Here is a 19,677-nt window from a genome sequence, read left to right as displayed (position 1 = left end):
ACTGCTGCCTCCGCGACCCGGTCCCGGATAAAGTGGAAGAAGACGAGACGAGACATCACATCACATGATTGTGTGACCTTCCTGCTGATTTAAAAGATTTGAAACCATTGGTATTTTCTGAAAGCACCCAAATAACAAGTTTATAATGTTCACATGATAAATTAGTGCTAGGATTGTATCATGGGTTGCGTTGTGTGCTTTTAGTGAGCCTGTTGTTTATGACCTCGCTCGGGACGGAGTCCACCAGGGGGCGAGGTATTGTTTTCGGTTGGGTTTCTTTGTTTTATTGTTAACGGTATTACGGGAAAACGGCTGGACCAATCTTCATGAAACTTTCAGGATAGATGGGCATTGGTCTCAAATAGAACCTCCAACATTTTGAGGGTCATCCGGTCAAGGTCACCAAAAAGGTCAAAATCATTTTTGTTGTGGTCACTGCCTCATATAGAGGCGCTAGCCACTATGTCATCGTGCTGTAAGAATGTAAGAGTGTAACAGTCGCGCACTGTGCATGCGCATACACGTGTTCCGATTAAAATGGCTGGTAAGTGTATACAATTCAGTTCACCATTCAAAATAAATGGACTAGACTAAAGAAATCGCTTTCAGACATCTCATCTCATCTCATTATCTCTAGCCGCTTTATCCTTCTACAGGGTCGCAGGCAAGCTGGAGCCTATCCCAGCTGACTACGGGCGAAAGGCGGGGTACACCCTGGACAAGTCGCCAGGTCATCACTGGGCTGACACATAGACACAGACAACCACTCACACTCACAGCTACGGTCAATTTAGAGTCACCAGTTAACCTAACCTGCATGTCTTTGGACTGTGGGGGAAACCGGAGCACCCGGAGGAAACCCACGCGGACACGGGGAGAACATGCAAACTCCACACGGAAAGGCCCTCGCCGGCCACGGGGCTCGAACCCAGGACCTTCTTGCTGTGAGGCGACAGCGCTAACCACTACACCACTGTGCCGCCCCGCTTTCAGACATGTTTATGCTTATTACAGAGGGAACGTGCATTCCACTGAGCTCTAGCGCCAGGCCATTTCCGTGAAATAAGAGTTTGGGTCATGGCGACAGCGTGTGTATGTCAGCCTCGGTTCAGAGGTTTCAGTTTCGAAAACTGTAAGAGGTAAGAGTAGAATAATATAAAGTACAGACACTTGGTATATTTTACTCCTGTGATTTTTAAATTGTTCATTTTTGGATTACGCTTCATTTTTGTGGCTACTGCCTCAAAGAGTAAATATATATGCTATATTTACTGTATGGACATGGGATCAGAAAACAATTTTATTTATAAGCAGTAGCCACATGTACCCAAAGGAACTTATTTTTTTTTCACGATATCTTCCTTCATATTCATCATAAGTGCTACCGGGCGAGGTTTGTTTTGCCTGGCAACACTTGTATATTATACAGAGGGGAACCGTCAGGGCCTTCTAGGCATTCAGAGAAGGCCCAAATATATCAGCATTTCAAATCTCATCTCATCTCATTATCTCTAGCCGCTTTATCCTTCTACAGGGTCGCAGGCAAGCTGGAGCCTATCCCAGCTGACTACGGGCGAAAGGCGGGGTACACCCTGGACAAGTCGCCAGGTCATCACAGGGCTGACACATAGACACAGACAACCATTCACACTCACATTCACACCTACGCTCAATTTAGAGTCACCAGTTAACCTAACCTGCATGTCTTTGGACTGTGGGGGAAACCGGAGCACCCGGAGGAAACCCACGCAGACACGGGGAGAACATGCAAACTCCACACAGAAAGGCCCTCGCCGGCCCCGGGGCTCGAACCCAGGACCTTCTTGCTGTGAGGCGACAGCGCTAACCACTACACCACCGTGCCGCCCGCATTTCAAATGTTATATTTAATTTCTTTCATTCTTTCATAATTTCATTATAATTATTCTCTTCTAATTCGGCCTCATTTTCTATCAAATTTGCTTCAGAAATGAAAGGGTTACTGTCCTGAAAACATTAAAATCGAGTTATCCAGTGAGATTGTTTTGTTTGTTGTCTCTAGGCTGAGAAGTGTTTAGAGCTGCTCACTCATTGGTTAGGACTTCCTTGCCGGGACAGAAGGCCATGGCAGTGTACGTTTATGTAGGAAGTGACAGATGACTGATTAACCAATCAGATTTTGATTTATAGTGGAAGGGACCAACATTTTATCGCCCTCTGCCTTCTCGAAGGCCAACGTGAGCTTAACTGCGAGGTGTTCATCAGTAGTGTTAGCGAATGCAAATAAAGCGATCAAGCCATTGCTATCAAGAGCAAGTAGCACAGACTAATGACCGAGAAACTAAGATTTCTGTCTCCAGACTCTTCTTCCATGCTGCACACTTGCTATAGTAGCCTAGTAAACTAGACCCACCCGCCTAGCGGACAAAAATATTTTTTGCCTAGCGAATGGGTCTAGCCTCGCACCATATAAACAAAAACACCCCGGGCATCAAATCGTGCCCGCCAATCACAACGCAAGGTTTTTGTTTGGATTCTTTGGGCGGGCTTTTGCAGGAGTGACGACAAAGCTGCGCGACGCTGGAGAAAGCGCAACAGGAAAGATGGCTACGGGCTAGTGAACAGCGCAAGTTTGACTCCGCTTTGGAATCAGTTTTAGAAGAATTAGACTTGGAGTTTTGGTTGAAACATGAGCAGGAAGAGGCTCTCCGCTCATTCCTTTTCAAGAAGGACGTTTTCACTGTTTTGCCGACCGTCTATGGCAAAAGTCTGATCTACCAGCTGGCTCCGCTCGTAGCCAAAAGGATGGGGCTAGTTTGTGCAGTACGAAGAATTAATAAACAGCTTTGAAACATTACTTTTTGATTGTTTCTTATTTTCCCGTTATTTTAAATTTAAGGGAAATTATTTCACCAAACACCACTAAATAAAAACTCTCAAAAACAGTTTAAGCAAACCCTTGAAAAAAAAGTGTATGTGGTACAGACTCCAAACTTGTGGTCATTATCTCCAAACTTCTTAATATCTAGAACCTGTTTATTAATTAATACGCATTTTGAAAAATTATTTATTTCAAGGTCTCCCCCACTGCTTTCTGTCGCTCTGACTACGTCACAGTTGCGCTGATTGGTCAGAGCGTTGGCCTATACGCACAGAGACAGTTTGAAAGACAGCGGTTTGTTCCTCCTACCCGCTTCGGAAATGTCTACGAGCGAGTCCAGACTAAATATTCACATTTAGTCTGGCTTGCCAGGCTATTGCTATAGTATTTTTCACTCATACTTAAGTATTAATTTCCCTGTGTAATTTACTTAGTTACTTTTAAAACATCAACAATTACGCACAATGGAGCGACCTGGCAGCCTGCCGCTAATCCCTTACAAAATCCTTCGCCTTGTTGCTTTTTTGGTGTCTGGCTAAGCTCAAGTCCCAGCTCTAATAGTAACAGTTCGCCACTGGTATTATGTAGCCACATTCTTTTAACTGTTGCTTGCTTTGTGGATTTTGTGCGTGTCCTATATGTATTTAACCTGTCAAAGGATAACAGATGAACATTATGCTGCATTCAACTAAAACCCATAATTCTGAATTCCTGACCTCCAACTAGGAAAAATAAAAGAAAGCGCCACCTCAATTTGGAATGTTAGGAAGGTTTCCACAATCCAGAGTTCAGGATACGACATGTCAACATGGCCGTCAACAGGAAATAAAATATTGCTTCACAACTTTAAATGAGATTCTAATAGTGTTTACTTTAGATCAAATCAACAGAGACATTTGTTGGTTCAATCTATAGTATCGTCCAAACAATTTGCTATTATTAAGGAAATAAATATACACATCACAAACTCATGATCAATAATGTTAGCTGGCTAACAATAAACATGAAAACTGTCCAATTCTGAGTTCAGATTTCTCAAAATGCCATCAAGTGTTGGGGTCTGAGGGTATTTTCTGGCACTCTAATGAGTTTGGCATGCTCTGATTTTGTTGTCAGTTTCAACAAATCTAAGCAGTATTTTCAAAGTCATATGACTTTTTTGTATTCAGCACAAGTTCAGCTACAATAATATCTATGTAGTATGTATGTCATGATTGTACTTAAAAATAACAGATAAATGAAGATGTTGTAAAAATCAGTTTTAGAACCATGTTGGAATGTGTGAAAAAACATGACCTTACCCATTGTGACGAACCGTTTTGATCACTTGAGGTCAATCTGTTCAGTCTTAGGAATGGATCAAGTACAAAAACTTAAATCTGCTCAACTGATTTGGACAATTAACTGACCATCAAAAAATATATGCCCTATTGTTCTGGGATAAAGGGTTGGCAGTGGGAGGGGTATTCAATGAGAAGAGTAAAAAATTCCATTCCATTCAATGAGAAGAGTGAAAACCTCTCCCACTGCCAACTCTTAATCTCATTAGGTCATGTCACAATGGGTAAGGTCATGTTTTTTTTTTTTCCCACACATTACAGCACAGTTCTAAAACAGCTTAATTTATCTGGTATTTGACTTTATTCAGCATGTATTGAAATTAACTCTTGTAATATTTACTCAGTTCAGAGCCACAACCAACTCTGTTACACAATTACTCTGTAATTCTGCTCCCACACCAACTCCAAATTTTACTCTCTAAACTCAAAATCGAGCAAAATTAACTATTTTTGAGGAAAATACTTTTAACTCTGGAAAAAAATTGCTCAGTCATTTTTCCTTTGCATGCACTACAGCGCACACATCAACCAATCTGCTCATAATAAAGAGAAGAAATATTTGCACTTACTCAAGCTGATCTTTGGCTGGATCGAGTCGAAGTAATAAATAAATTAAAAAAGGCACCACTCATCATCAGTGTCGCAGTTCTCAAGACTGAATTGAATTGCTGTCCTGAATCATGAATTGATTCGCTGTCCTGAAACTGAATCGCTGTCCTAAATCATCTGAAGCACATAAAATCCGCGTGCCATCTTGCAGCAAGTTTTACCTCCAAATATCCTTAACTATGTCTGACAGATTTTATCCTATTTATGGTGGGTATTCCTAGTCTGGTTAACACCAGACCATATCACAAGTGAAATATGGTCTGGAATCCGCCTATTGAATTTCTCGTAGGGGAGGTGTGGTTTACGATTGTCAACGGCCGTTTATTGGACGTTGCGAATGTCTATCATTTGGCATATACGTAGCCCATGGCCAATCATGGCAGTTGTACCTGGTGACGTAGTTAGAGCGACGAAGAAGACGAAGAGGCGAAGAAGAGAAGGAAAGAGAAAGAGAAGGCAAAACAAAAATAGGAAAACAATGGCACCGAACGATTACTGCCGTTTGTGCAAGACAAAGCTTGATCGAAAGTTTGGTTCGTATCGCTCGCCGCCATGTTAAATGTGATCCGTAAACAGTCCCAAATAAACTACAAGCTTCCATTTGTCGAGTAGTACGCGTCACCGTCTTTCCACCCCTCCCCACTCTCTGATTGGCTCCCTAACTCAGGCGAGCTTTTAGACCATAGTTTCCATGCTGTCTTTTCAGATTGGAACGATTGTGCAAAGCAGCATGGGATTTCCCAGGCTAGGGTATTCCCACTGCAAAAGAGAAACCAATCGAAACCGAAATAGTGAAAGTGATTATCATGCCGTTACCATGTGAAGAGTCTTTTATGAATGTGTAAGTGCACGCTCAGCACTCCGACTCCAGTGTGACTGAGTAAGGTGACGAGTTTTATGTAATTTAAAGACTATAATAGTATATGGCAGTAGGCACATAGGAAAGTGTAAAGTATAAAGTTTCTGTCAATATGTTTATCTTGCTTGTATGATGAAAAACTCCTGAAGATATTTATCTAAATACATGACCTACTCATTCTAAACCTGCTGAGCTTCGCCAGTGAAGTTCTCGACCCCAAAGGGTTAAAATCATCCTGAAACTTACAAGGCTGATGCTGACGTAAAGTCGACCATTTGGGAATTCATGTCTTGAAATTTTTATTTAAAAAAGTTAACGCCCTCTAATCAGAGGTGGGCGTCCCACGTCCCTCCCCCAACCCTGGAGTGGGAGTCATTTTCAAATACATGCTGATCGAGCCTCACTGAGCAACTCCTTCCTCACACATCCATGCCACGATATCTAAAAGTCCTGCTCACCGAGGCTCCTGAAGTTCTCCTCCAGTCCACTCCAGAAGTTCTTCTCGATGAAACCTTTCACCAGTCCCCATGGCTGCTTCCTGTATCGCAGCTCTGTAGAAACCCTGCAGCAAAGAACACAGTCACCTTAAAGCTTGATTCTTACAGGCCTAGAAAGTGCAAGAGAGATTCTTCAAAATCATTGGCGTCCTGCATAAGAGATGATCTTATCTCATCTTATTTATTTATTATAGAATGACATCATAGTTTGTCCAATTATAGCAGAACATCAGCAAAAAAAGTGAGTTCCTGTTATCGCTTACATGATAAAAGCTTGTCTTTTTTCTCTGTTTTGAAGTTAAAGGGATAGTTCGGGATTTTTGACATGAATCTATATGGTATCCCCGTCAGCAGTGTCGTGCATCCACACTGACTTACCCCCGACAGTGTTCTGTGAGCCTAGATATTGTACAGTGTTGGTCAGTGCACAAGTAGTTCCGGCAGGTTTCCTGGGGTCTGCAAAGTAACACGTTTTTCTTCTCAAAACAGCTCATGTTCGAATGAGTGATTTATTAGCATAACAAAACCCTTGTAGTCCAAAAAGTCACACCTTGTAATTGCTTGGGGCTACTTTCTCTCAATAGCGATCAGTGCGCGCTGTCACTGTTAACAGTTGTGTGCGAGCTAGCCAACAACTTTCATTAGTTGTTCGACAGTGTTTAGCAGCAGCAAATTGCTTTCCTCCTCAGTATACAAGTGCGCTTCCATGTCAGGGAAAAAGAAACTACCACTGCTGCCTATGTAGTGCCCTATTTATACAAATAGGAGTCATTCAGGATTCAGCCATGTTTTTGCTCCGTGTCATGGCTGAATCCTGAATGACTCCTATTTGTATAAATAGGGCACTACATAGGCAGCAGTGGTAGTTTCTTTTTCCCTGCCATGGAAGCGCACTTGTATACTGAGGAGGAAAGCAATTTGCTGCTGCTAAACACTGTTGAACAACTAATGAAAGTTGTTGGCTAGCTCGCACACAACTGTTAGCAGTGACAGCGCGCACTGATCGCTATTGAGAGAAAGTAGCCCCAAGCAATTACAAGGTGTGACTTTTTGGACTACAAGGGTTTTGTTATGCTAATAAATCACTCATTCGAACACGAGCTGTTTTGAGAAGAAAAACGTGTTACTTTGCAGACCCCAGGAAACCTGCCGGAACTACTTGTGCACTGACCAACACTGTACAATATCTAGGCTCACAGAACACTGTCGGGGGTAAGTCAGTGTGGATGCACGACACTGCTGACGGGGATACCATATAGATTCATGTCAAAAATCCCGAACTATCCCTTTAAGACAAAAAATGTTACTGAGAAACGAGTAAAATGTTCCTGTCGGGATAAATCATTACCAACAGGAGCAGTCGAATGACTGTAATGCTATTTTAGAACACACTAGAGAACAGCGTGAGTTCAGCATTATGTACCTGAGCCGACACTTGTTCTTGGCCACGCGTGTGAGTGTGTAGCGGTTGAGTGTGTAGAAATAGTCGTGATAAGGAACATCATGAGTGACAACTTCCGCATCGATGATGTAACACTCGTTCTCCTGGCTGGCCTTGTACAGAGTCTAATGATCAGAGAGAGAGAGAGAGAGAGAGAGAGAGAGAACCTTTAACAAGACAAATCATGACAACCAACCAATATAGACTGAATACACACTCACTGGCTACTTTATTAGGAACACCCATACACCTGCTGTTTTATGCAGCACAATGTATAAAATTACACAGATACAAATCAAGAGCTTCAGTTAATGTTCACAAGGTTCAAGCATCAGAACGGGGAAAAAAAACAAAACGTGTGACTTTCTTTCACTGTGGCATGAGTGTTGGTTTGAGCCAGATGGACTGGTTTGAGTATTTCAGAAACTGCTGATCTCCTGGGGTTTTCACACGCAAACAACAGTCTCTAGAGTTTACACAGATAGAATGGTGCGAAAAACAAAAAAAACATTGAGTGAGTGAGCGAGTGACAGTTCTGTGGGTGGAAACAAACGCCTTGTTGATAAAAGAGGTCAGAGGGCCAGAACGTCAAGGACGTAGGAGCTCATCTGCCCCGCCATCAAAACAACCGTGACGACCAAAACATCAAACAGAGCTGAAATGTGATGTTGTGAGAGAGGACCAACCTCTACGACGAATAGTTTACAACAGGAAAATCAACAAAGGACTAAATTTTGTTCCCTGAAGGAAGATCAACCCAAAACATCGATCAGAACTGAATTTGCACGATAAATGAGACAGGAGATGCAATTCTAGTCGGAAGGAAATGTGTTAAGTTGACCTAATGACTAATTTGTTCGCAAAAAATTGACAATACGCCGACCAAGTTTTGTACAGAAGGTCGAGTTCTTTCAAATAAAACAATCAGAACTGAAATCCATTGAGAACTGAGAGAGGGAGGAGACACGATTAAACTGAAAATAAATACAATTGCAAACAAATTATTTACAGGAGGAAAATCAAACAAACAAATGACCGAGTTTTGTTCCTCAAGGGAAGACCAACCCAAAACATCGATCAGAACTGAAATCGGAGGAGAAATCAGAGAGGAGATGCAATTTATTGAGAGGCCTGGAAAATTTGGCCGAATTAGTAACTTCTCATCTCATCTCATTATCTCTAGCTGCTTTATCCTGTTCTACAGGGTCGCAGGCAAGCTGGAGCCTATCCCAGCTGACTACGGGCGAAAGGCGGGGTACACCCTGGACAAGTCGCCAGGTCATCACAGGGCTGACACATAGACACAGACAACCATTCACACTCACATTCACACCTACGCTCAATTTAGAGTCACCAGTTAACCTAACCTGCATGTCTTTGGACTGTGGGGGAAACCGGAGCACCCGGAGGAAACCCACGCGGACACGGGGAGAACATGCAAACTCCACACAGAAAGGCCCTCGCCGGCCACGGGGCTCGAACCCAGGACCTTCTTGCTGTGAGGCGACAGCGCTAACCACTACACCACCGTGCCACCCCGAATTAGTAACTTGCTTGCAAAAAATTTGACAAAACAACAACCACGTTTTGTGTGGAGTGAAGAGTTCTTTCAACCAAAACAATTGCAACGGAAATCCGTGGAGAACTCATGGAAGAGATACGATTTAAAGGAGAACTGAAGTCATTTTTAAACTTGCTTTATTTCTTAATTAACGTGTTATTCAATTACGTTTTCGGTTTTAGTAACCTTATATCGTGACTCGTATTGGCAACTAATCGCAATTAAATATTATACTTATCGGCCTATTCGGTTTTTAGCCGTGTTGAATTTAGTTCGTTTGGTCCGCGGCAGGCGTCACTTATCCGCGCGATCTTCACGAGACTTGTGCGAGACTTCGAAACGTGAAGAAGTGTCAGCCAGGTGTCAGTGCCGCCATTTTGAAAACTGTTTTCCAAACAAAGTATTGCACAAAAACGAGTTTAAATGACGATTACTGCCTACTTTTTTCAAACTTTCCTGACTGCTATCAAAACAAACAAAACTTCCGGCTTGATTACATCAGCATTCGAAAGAGGGCGCGCACGTCTTTTGACAACGTTGGAAGATGTTGGTCGCTTTGATTTCCGCTGTACGTTTTACTTCTGTCCTACGATGTCTTGCACAGGTCTCAGCGAATCTCGTTTACGGCCATTGCTTTGACATATGGACTGATATATTACAGAGCATATTTCAAACACTCATAACTTGCTATAGCAGTGACAAAATAGCTATCAAAAATGCATTCCGATATTTAATAAAATGAGAGAAATAGAATTTTGATAATTAAAAAAATTTGCATTCAGTTTCTCTTTAACTGAATTGTGGATGACGGACGGACGCCACGCCTTAAAGTGCATATCCTGGACCAATTCCTTTTTTTTTTAATATGAAAGTATGTCCCTTTACACACTCATCCAGAAGGGTAATTTTGCACAAGGCCATCTGTCTACAGCAGAACAAAATAAAATAACAAAACGCGTCTGGAAAAATCCCAAGGGAGTCTGGAGCCAGATTCATGACGTTACCTGCGGAAGCGCCAGCAGGCTGCGAGAGCTTTGCACGGTTTCAGTGCACAGCCTGTGTAGACCAAGCGCTCCCATTTCTCTCTCATTGTCCGGTCTTTTGGGAAACGATGAGTACTAATCCCATCAAGATTGGTGTTGCTACACCCTCCTACGATACATCTGTTAACCATTTTAATAATTACGTGATAACGTTGAAGAAATTTGCAGAAAACCACCAGGTCGTTTTCTCATAAACCAGCTCACTAATGGCCTTTTTCCACTACCCTTTTTTAGCTCACTTCAGCTCACTTCATCCCGACACGGCTCGCGTTTCGACTACCTTAGAGCAGCACGACTCAGCTCGCAACGCCTTACTCAGCACCCAAAACTCGCACGGTTTTGGAGTGGGGCTGAAGCGAGCCAAACCGAGCCGAGTGGGGCTAGGGGCGTGAGGAGACACTCCCCTGTGCACTGATTGGTGAGGAGGAGTGTCCTCACACGCCCACACACGCCCCGCGAGCACGCTGGGATCTCTAAACACCGTAAACCCGGAAGAAGAAGAATTACGAATTACGAGAATTTCTGAAGCCTTATGCGCCTCGCCTCATCTATACGCTCTTGCCAGTATCTGTTGGCGTTGTCGGTGACAACAAGCCACAGCACCAAGACCAGCAACACTAACGACTCCATGTCCTCCATGTTTATTGTTTACTATCCGGGTCGTGAGACTACCGCTCAGAAGGTCACTGATGTCACTGTTTGCGCCGCCTAACGACATCACGTGACGTCTACCCACTTTCGCTAACTCCACCCAATGTGTCCACCCACTTCCAGCCAGCACAGTTCAGCGCGGTTGTAGTCGAAATGCAACTCCAACAGCCCCGCTCAGCTCGACTCAGCACGGCACGGCTCAGCCCGACTCAGCCGCGTTGGTAGTGGAAAAGCGGCATAAAAGAGGTCGTTGTTGACGAATGGAAAAAGATTGATGCTGCAAAATGTCTCCAACTTGTTCATTCCATGCCTAGAAGACTTGGTGCTGTCATTAAAAATCATGGAGGCCATACAAAGTACTAGATGTAGTAGTTTTTGTTGTGGGGTGTACTCATTTTTGCACCACCCTAATTTGAGTAAAACTGAAAAATGTGTAATCTAAGTTATATTATTAACCTTACTTTCACGTTATAAGTTAAACAGATGTTATATTAAACTTTGTCTTGTCAACATTTTGGAAATTGTTTGTGTTCGTTGAGATATTGTTTAAAATGTTACTTTTCAAAGGGGGTGCACTCATTTACGCTCAGCACTGTATATGATGAGATGAGATATGAGATATGAGATGAGACTGTGAGATGTCTTCTTATGTGTGAGTGTGTAAAACTGACCTGAGTCTCACTGACGTTGGCCGTTTTGGGAGCCAGCGGGTTGGAGAGCGAGATGGTGTACATGATCTCTCTCCTCTGGTTCCCTGCTTCCTCTTTCCTCCAGGGCTGAAACACTATGTCTGTGTGTGTGAGAGAGTACGAGGGCAGACATACAGAGGTGCTTATTAAAGACAAAAAAAGTTGTATTTCTGTCTGAACACACTGACGTGAGATAAATGAGCAAACCTGTGAATCTGCGCTGCTCCATGAAGTCAGCCATGAACTGCGACTCGGTGAAGAGGAACGAGTACATCTTATCCACGCTGAACTTGTAGACCTCGTTAATGCACTGACGCCCGTTTAGGTCATCATGGAACGCCTGGACCTCTACTTCTGAGCACACACACACACATGGGTTATTCTTAGGTGAACTGGTGCACTTTGTGTGTATTAAGAGTGTTTATGAACCCTTCCTTGAAACGCTGGTATTTGTTACTTTTATTTGCACCCGCCCACAATATTTTCTAACAAATTTAGTTGGTTCTATTTTCCAAAATATTTTCCAAAAATGTCTCTCAGCTGGCCTGGGAACGCCTCGGTGTTCTTCCCGAGGAGCTGGCTGAGGTGTCTGGGGAAAGGGAAGTTTGGGCTTCCATGCTCAGACTGCTGCCTCCGCGACCCGGTCCCGGATAAGCAGAAGAAGACGAGACGAGACGAGATAACCAAACTAGGAGCCTAATTTAAACCACTGAAACCCGGACCAGATAGTTACTAAGGATGAATCAATGAACCCTGGACAAGCATCGTGCAAAACCTCCAGCATATGCGATGTTTTTGTTGTGTCCCATGGGATCCCAGGCACCAATGTGCACTTTCAAGCTCAACCTGTGAACCTTTATGTCAAGCCTTTGAAAATAAAATAAAAAAAAAAACACCTCCTATTGATATCTATTTAGTATACTTTAGATTAGTTGTTCATTAGCCTATTGTGTGTCTGTGTTTGTATACCTTCATCGTCCGTGTCCGATGAGTCGCTGAGCTCAGTTGGGATGTCTTCGTTATCATTGAAATCGAGCGAGGGTGAGGACACTGGACCCAGCTGTCCCTCTGCCAACTCGCAGTTCCTCTCGTCAGCCAGCAGAGGCAACGTCAAGAGCTCCGGGTCCGGCAGGCAGTCCGTGTATTCCTCAGGAGGAATGGCAAACTGCAATCAGCAGAGAGCGCTACTTTACACACAAACTGCAAGGAGTTAGGTTTGAGCATGCAGAAAGGGAGGGGATGTGTGTGTGTTGCCCCTTTTCCACCAAAGCAGTTCCAGGGCTGGTTCGGGGCCAGTGCTTAGTTTGGAACCGGGTTTTCTGTTTCCACTGACAAAGAACTGGCTCTGGGGCCAGAAAAACCGGTTCCAGGCTAGCACCAACTCTTTGTTGGGCCAGAGGAAAGAACCGCTTACGTCAGCGGGGGGGGCGGAGTTGTTAAAACCAACAACAATAGTAAGATCGCGAAAGGTTGCCATTTTTAAGCGGCGAGAAGCAGCAGCTGTACAAACGCAAAGTCATCCATTATTATTATTGTTGTTGTTGCTGCTTCTCCATGTTGTTGTTGCTGCTATGATGTTCGCGCCAAGGTTTATACAAATGCAGCGACGTAACTGACGTATACAGCGACGTAATGACGTGGCTCTGCTTAGCACCCCGAGCTATGGAAAAGCAAACTGGTTCTCAGCTGGCTCGCAAGTTGAACGAGTTGTGAACCAGCACCAGCACTGACCCCGAACCAGCCCTGGAACTGATTTGGTGGAAAAGGGGTGTGTGTGTGTACTCACAGACAGAGGCAGGTCTGTGCTACTGGGCGTGGATGTGATGGTGGACTGTGTGATGGATCTCTTTTGTGATTGAGGGCTGCTGTCCTGCTTATTCTCTCCACTGCTCTTAGAGGAGTTATCATTACTGACCTCGTTCTCTTCAGCAGGGATCTCTTCCGAGTAACTATATCACACACACACACACACACACACACACACACACACACACACACACACACACAGGGTGGAATATCAGGACATTAGAACGTTAATATCTGTAAAGGAGGACAGTTATATTTGAATCCCTGTCTGTTTATACCAAGTTTATAACAGGCTTGTAGTCCTCGAGTCCAGGACTCATGCCCCAATTTTAAGGACTCATGACTTGACTTGGACTACCCCGTTGGGCATTTGAACATACTGTGGAAGGCAAGAGAAACAAAGGACGCCCCCAGATGAGGTGGAAAGACACCATAAGCTGACACCTCATGGGAAAAGGATTGACCCTGGATAAGGCCATGAGCCTTGCCCAGGATAGACAGAAGTGGAGGAAGATAGCTGACCTGCGACCCCCCAGACACTGAGGGACGCTGAAGATGATGACTTGAGCACTGATGACTTGGACTCGTGCATTAACTGCATTCGGACTCGTAAATCGGAGACGAGGACTCGGATGGATTTTTTCTTTATTTTTTGTAACATGCCATAATAATTTGGCATAAGATATTTATATCAACGTTAATTTTTATACTAATTCTGTGCAAGAGAATGCACATTCACCTGTTCATACGTCATGTTCAGGAACAAACTAACGTTAATGGCGCTAAAATGCCTGGAGAGAACGCCCCTAGGATTGCCCGCTTTGCTTATACAGACTTCTCGTGCAGTGGGAAAAAATGCACTGCTACAGTATGTGTTCCATACGTAGAAGAACTTTCGAGGAGACGACGGGGACAACCTCGAACTTCAATCGTCATTTGGTAAGACTCCACCCAGAGAAGGAAGTGACACGCTATGTTCATTGCTTTGTTGATAGTGGGGCTTGCTGAGCGATAAACGAGCTAGTGTTAACCCTCTCTCGTTATTTGCCCTGTTGATAGTGGGCGGGGCTTGCTGAGCGATGAGCAAGCTTTTTATCTGTAGCCTATTAACTAAAATGGGGCAGTCAAGCAGTAATGTTAGTCCAACACAGTAGCAGAGACGCTTTCACATAAAGGCAGCAACAGCCACCATCAAATAGTGTGGGTGGAGTCTTGTTCTTGGACTCGACTCAAACTTGAACACTGGGGACTCAAGACCGGACTCAGACTTGAGGTTTAGTGACTTGACTACAACACTGCTTGATAGTATATGAATGTATGAGTGAGTTTTGTCAATGCTGTTTGTTGTGTGTTTACCCCATAGTGTTAAAGTCATCGTCAGGGGGGACGTAGTCCTCATCGTCACTGGTCAGCCCAAGCTCATTACCATAGCACTGATGGACAAAGTGCCACAGTTCCTTAGGACACAGGGGCTGGACAGATGGAGACGAACCATCAGAACATGGTGCACGCATCCTACACAAGCTTTACAAATTATCTATGTTACGAAGGTACTTCAAAAAGATCTCGGCTTCCCTCACCCAGAAAACAACTCAGGAGAAAGATTGCTCTTGCGTTATTTTTCTACAACCCCGATTCCAAAAAAGTTGGGACAAAGTACAAATTGTAAATAAAAACGGAATGCAATGATGTGGAAGTTTCAAAATTCCATATTTTATTCAGAATAGAACATAGATGACATATCAAATGTTTAAACTGAGAAAATGTATCATTTAAAGAGAAAAATTAGGTGATTTTAAATTTCATGACAACAACACATCTCAAAAAAGTTGGGACAAGGCCATGTTTACCACTGTGAGACATCCCCTTTTCTCTTTACAACAGTCTGTAAACGTCTGGGGACTGAGGAGACAAGTTGCTCAAGTTTAGGGATAGGAATGTTAACCCATTCTTGTCTAATGTAGGATTCTAGTTGCTCAACTGTCTTAGGTCTTTTTTTGTTGTATCTTCCGTTTTATGATGCGCCAAATGTTTTCTATGGGTGAAAGATCTGGACTGCAGGCTGGCCAGTTCAGTACCCGGACCCTTCTTCTACGCAGCCATGATGCTGTAATTGATGCAGTATGTGGTTTGGCATTGTCATGTTGGAAAATGCAAGGTCTTCCCTGAAAGAGACGTCGTCTGGATGGGAGCATATGTTGCTCTAGAACCTGGATGTACCTTTCAGCATTGATGGTGTCTTTCCAGATGTGTAAGCTGCCCATGCCACACGCACTAATGCAACCCCATACCATCAGAGATGCAGGCTTCTGAACTGAGCGCTGATAACAACTTGGGTCGTCCTTCTCCTCTTTAGTCCGAATGACACGGTGTCCCTGATTTCCATAAAGAACTTCAAATTTTGATTCGTCTGACCACAGAACAGTTTTCCACTTTGCCACAGTCCATTTTAAATGAGCCTTGGCCCAGAGAAGACATCTGCGCTTCTGGATCATGTTTAGATACGGCTTCTTCTTTGAACTATAGAGTTTTAGCTGGCAACGGCGGATGGCACGGTGAATTGTGTTCACAGATAATGTTCTCTGGATATATTCCTGAGCCCATTTTGTGATTTCCAATACAGAAGCATGCCTGTATGTGATGCAGTGCCGTCTAAGGGCCCGAAGATCACGGGCACCCAGTATGGTTTTCTGACCTTGACCCTTATGCACAGAGATTCTTCCAGATTCTCTGAATCTTTTGATGATATTATGCACTGTAGATGATGATATGTTCAAACTCTTTGCAATTTTACACTGTCAAACTCCTTTCTGATATTGCTCCACTATTTGTCGGCGCAGAATTAGGGAGATTGGTGATCCTCTTCCCATCTTTACTTCTGAGAGCCGCTGCCACTCCAAGATGCTCTTTTTATACCCAGTCATGTTAATGACCTATTGCCAATTGACCTAATGAGTTGCAATTTGGTCCTCCAGCTGTTCCTTTTTTGTACCTTTAACTTTTCCAGACTCTTATTGCCCCTGTCCCAACTTTTTTGAGATGTGTTTCTGTCATGAAATTTCAAATGAGCCAATATTTGGCATGAAATTTCAAAATGTCTCACTTTCGACATTTGATATGTTGTCTATGTTCTATTGTGAATACAATATCAGTTTTTGAGATTTGTAAATTATTGCATTCCGTTTTTATTTACAATTTGTACTTTGTCCCAACTTTTTTGGAATCGGGGTTGTACATAGTCTCCTTTAACTGCAATGCACTTGGTCCAGTGATGTTCAAGCTTCACTATACCTTCACAGAAGGTCACATCTTGAGCCTCCAGATACTAACCAACAGCATGGATGACTTTATCATCATCATTCTGAAAATGGTGACCACATGATTGGGATTTCAGTTTGGGAAACAGATAGAGGTCAGGCGGTGCCAGGTTGGGTGAGTAAGGTCCATGGGGCAACAATTCAAAGCCACATTTGGCTGCTTCTGCCCCTGCCCTGTGTGGATGGGCGCATTGTCCTGGAGTAACAGCACACCAGCTCGAAGTGTTCCTCGTGAAGCATTTTCTTTGATTACGTTTTTCATTTGAGTTTTTGTGGACAGTGATATAAGGCTTTATCGTATACAGTTATGAACCACAATTGGAGTTACGCCTCTTACTTCTGGATGAAGCCGAGAACTTTTTCCAGTACCCTTGTAGAACACTGAAGTATATTGAGCAAGGCCCTTAAGGGCGTCAGCCAAATCCCATAAATGTATTGCGCAGTTAAAAAAAAAAAAATTCTCAATAGCTTTTACACTCTGTTCCTCAAACACAGCTGATTACCCAAGACATATCTGGTGTCTATATTTAAATGTAGCTAACAAACAAGGGAAGTTTTCAAAGCTCAAAGTTTTGCTTTGCTTGGCAATTTGTGGGATATCAATAAAGGTGATGATACACGGGGCAACTTTTTGGGCAGTGTTGCTGGGCAACTGCGCTTTGACACTTTCCACTGAGATCGGGCAACATCATTTCTATCTGAATGATTTTGATTTTTCATTTTGGGCAACTTTTTAAGATCATCCAATCAGAGTGAGAGCAGCGAATCACATGACCACCTGAGAGCTTCTGAAAACTTCAACAAAGATGGCGGCGTCTCAATGGCAGTGGAGTGAAGAAAAAGAGAGACGACTTAGATCTTTTTATTCCACTAAGTTCAGGGTTTCCCCAGGTTTGACCACCATAAATTTAAGACTTTTTTAAGACCTTTTTAAGACCACTTAAATGAGAATTAAGACCTACATCGCACCCGTTATGCAGTCGTAGAACACCAGATCAAATTCCCAATAATGACAAATGTTTCAAGTAAAAATACTTTTATTATAAAAGTTATATACTTAAGTCATTATGTGCATTGCTTGTCAAATCTTCACATTCAAGACAAAAAAACAAGTCTAAACCTGGATGAAAGGAGCACAACGTAGGGTGCAAGTCATGGCCTTAAAGGTACACAAAAATGCAATAGGCATACCAACACATTAATGCCAAAGGTGTGCACTCACCAGTCAGAAAGCCAAACTGAGGGCCTCACTCGAGGCCTAAAGAACTGTCTCTGAACTAATTATGACCGTGCACCCAGAGATGATACTTAAAATAAAAAAGTGATGTGGGTGTATTTTTTTTAAATAAAATATCAAAACATTCATAAACTCTTTGTCTTAGTTTCCCAGTACTTGCTTCAACCATTTTACATTTTGTACCCTTGTAAACAAGGGAGGGAGAGAGATACAGAGGGGCATAGATAGATAAGAGACGAGGGGGATAGATGGGAAGATAGATAGATAGATAGATAGATAGATAGATAGATAGATAGATAGATAGATAGATAGATAGATAGATAGATAGAAAAGAGGTAAGCCTAAAGTCTCTTAAAGGTGCACAAAAATGCAATTGGCGTACCAATACATTGGTACAATGGTGTGCACTCACCATGGGTGCAGATCCCGGGGGGGACGGGGGGGACATGACCCCCCCCCCCAATTTCTGAAAAACATGAATTGTCCCCCCCAATAAAAATCCTTTAAATTATTAAAAATTGTACAAACAAATGTATTTTCAGACAAATGATTCCCTGTGCAGTACTTTTTGAATGATGTGGCAAGCCTCTTCAAAGTGTTTTTTGCCCGTATGAGTTGCATACGGGGAAAAAAAAAAAAAAATCACTTCTGTGTCCCCCCCCAATCCTGACATCGGATCTGCACCCCTGGCACTCACCAGTCAAAAAGCCAAACTGAGGGCCCGACTCAAGGCCTAAAGAACTGTCTCTAAACTAATTATGACCATGCACCCAGAGATGATAAACAGATGAACTCTTTGTCTTAGTTTCCCAGCATTCAACTTGCTTCAACCATTTTACATTTTGAAGAATAAAAAGAAATGTAAATACTCCTAGTAAACAAGGGAGGGAGGGAAGACATAGATGTGGAGGTGGATAGATAAGAGACACAATGAGATAAATAGATAGATAGGAAAGAGGTATAAAGATGGATAAGAGATTGATAGGAGAGAGTGATAGACATAATATAGATAGATAACACAGAGCGGTAGACAGACATAAGAGATAGATAGATAGATAGAGAGAGGAGAGGAAAGATAAAAAGATATAGATAATCCACCACTTGCCTCGTTAATGTCTTTGACCAACTCCTTCGTTATATAAGGAGCAAGACCGAATTTTGTTATGTAAGACGTTTTGTTTTTTCCACAGGAGAATGTTGTAGCGACTTCCGAGTCTGGGAACACAGCCTTAGAGAGTTCGCTTATGCCCTCATTCGAGCTGTACGAGTGGTGTTCCGTAATTGTTTTTAAAATCCAGAGCACCTCTGCCTGAAGTGTCGGGGTTCCACCGACACCCATCATGCCACTGCTCGGCCCTTGTGTTGTTGCTAGCCTTGCCGATGATGTCTGGCTTGGCTGATGCTGCTGACGTTCGACAGTGGTGCTAGTGCCAACTCCAGGTGCATTCGGAGATTGAACCGTGCAGAACTGAGCGATGGGCTGGTGGCGGTGGAGGGCAGATGCAATGTGCTTTGAGCTCTTCATGTGAGACTCTAAAGCGAAATGACCTATAGTGGACAACTTGAAGGTCTTTCGACAAACACAGCATCTTGCTTCAACATTGCTTCCAGGAACCTCCCTCACCCAATCACGATATCTTTCATCTGAAAGCCACTGCTGATTAAAACGACACTTCCCCATGCTGTGATTCACGGAGTCTCCTCTCCACCACGGACTCCGACGATTGCGCCGGCACGAAAATGTATCAATATTATTTCTTTCTTTGC

The 19,677-nt window shown here is 43.2% G+C and overlaps 1 protein-coding gene across 4 annotated transcripts in view; it reads right to left on the bottom strand.

Annotated features, from left to right (window-relative positions):
- LOC132888118 (protein Aster-B-like) overlaps window positions 1–19,677 on the bottom strand; it is a 236,361-nt gene that overhangs the window by 15,547 nt on the left and 201,137 nt on the right. For 2 of the 4 annotated variants that reach the window (XM_060924122.1, XM_060924120.1), the window contains exons 8-14: window positions 14,713–14,828; window positions 13,337–13,499; window positions 12,520–12,715; window positions 11,758–11,901; window positions 11,533–11,651; window positions 7,589–7,731; window positions 6,127–6,230 (exon numbers count right to left, since the gene is read on the bottom strand). In XM_060924122.1, the coding sequence (XP_060780105.1) occupies window positions 6,127–6,230; window positions 7,589–7,731; window positions 11,533–11,651; window positions 11,758–11,901; window positions 12,520–12,715; window positions 13,337–13,499; window positions 14,713–14,828 (985 nt within the window). Of the gene's footprint in view, window positions 1–6,126; window positions 6,231–7,588; window positions 7,732–11,532; window positions 11,652–11,757; window positions 11,905–12,519; window positions 12,716–13,336; window positions 13,500–14,712; window positions 14,829–19,677 lie in introns of all 4 variants that reach the window. The other 2 variants (XM_060924119.1, XM_060924121.1) reach the window with 1 other exon arrangement.

Source organism: Neoarius graeffei, chromosome 6 (genome assembly GCF_027579695.1).
Source record: "Neoarius graeffei isolate fNeoGra1 chromosome 6, fNeoGra1.pri, whole genome shotgun sequence".
Classification (NCBI taxonomy): Eukaryota; Metazoa; Chordata; class Actinopteri; order Siluriformes; family Ariidae; genus Neoarius; species Neoarius graeffei.
Note: the sequence above shows the minus strand (reverse complement) of the source record. Positions and strands in the feature narration are given on the sequence as shown.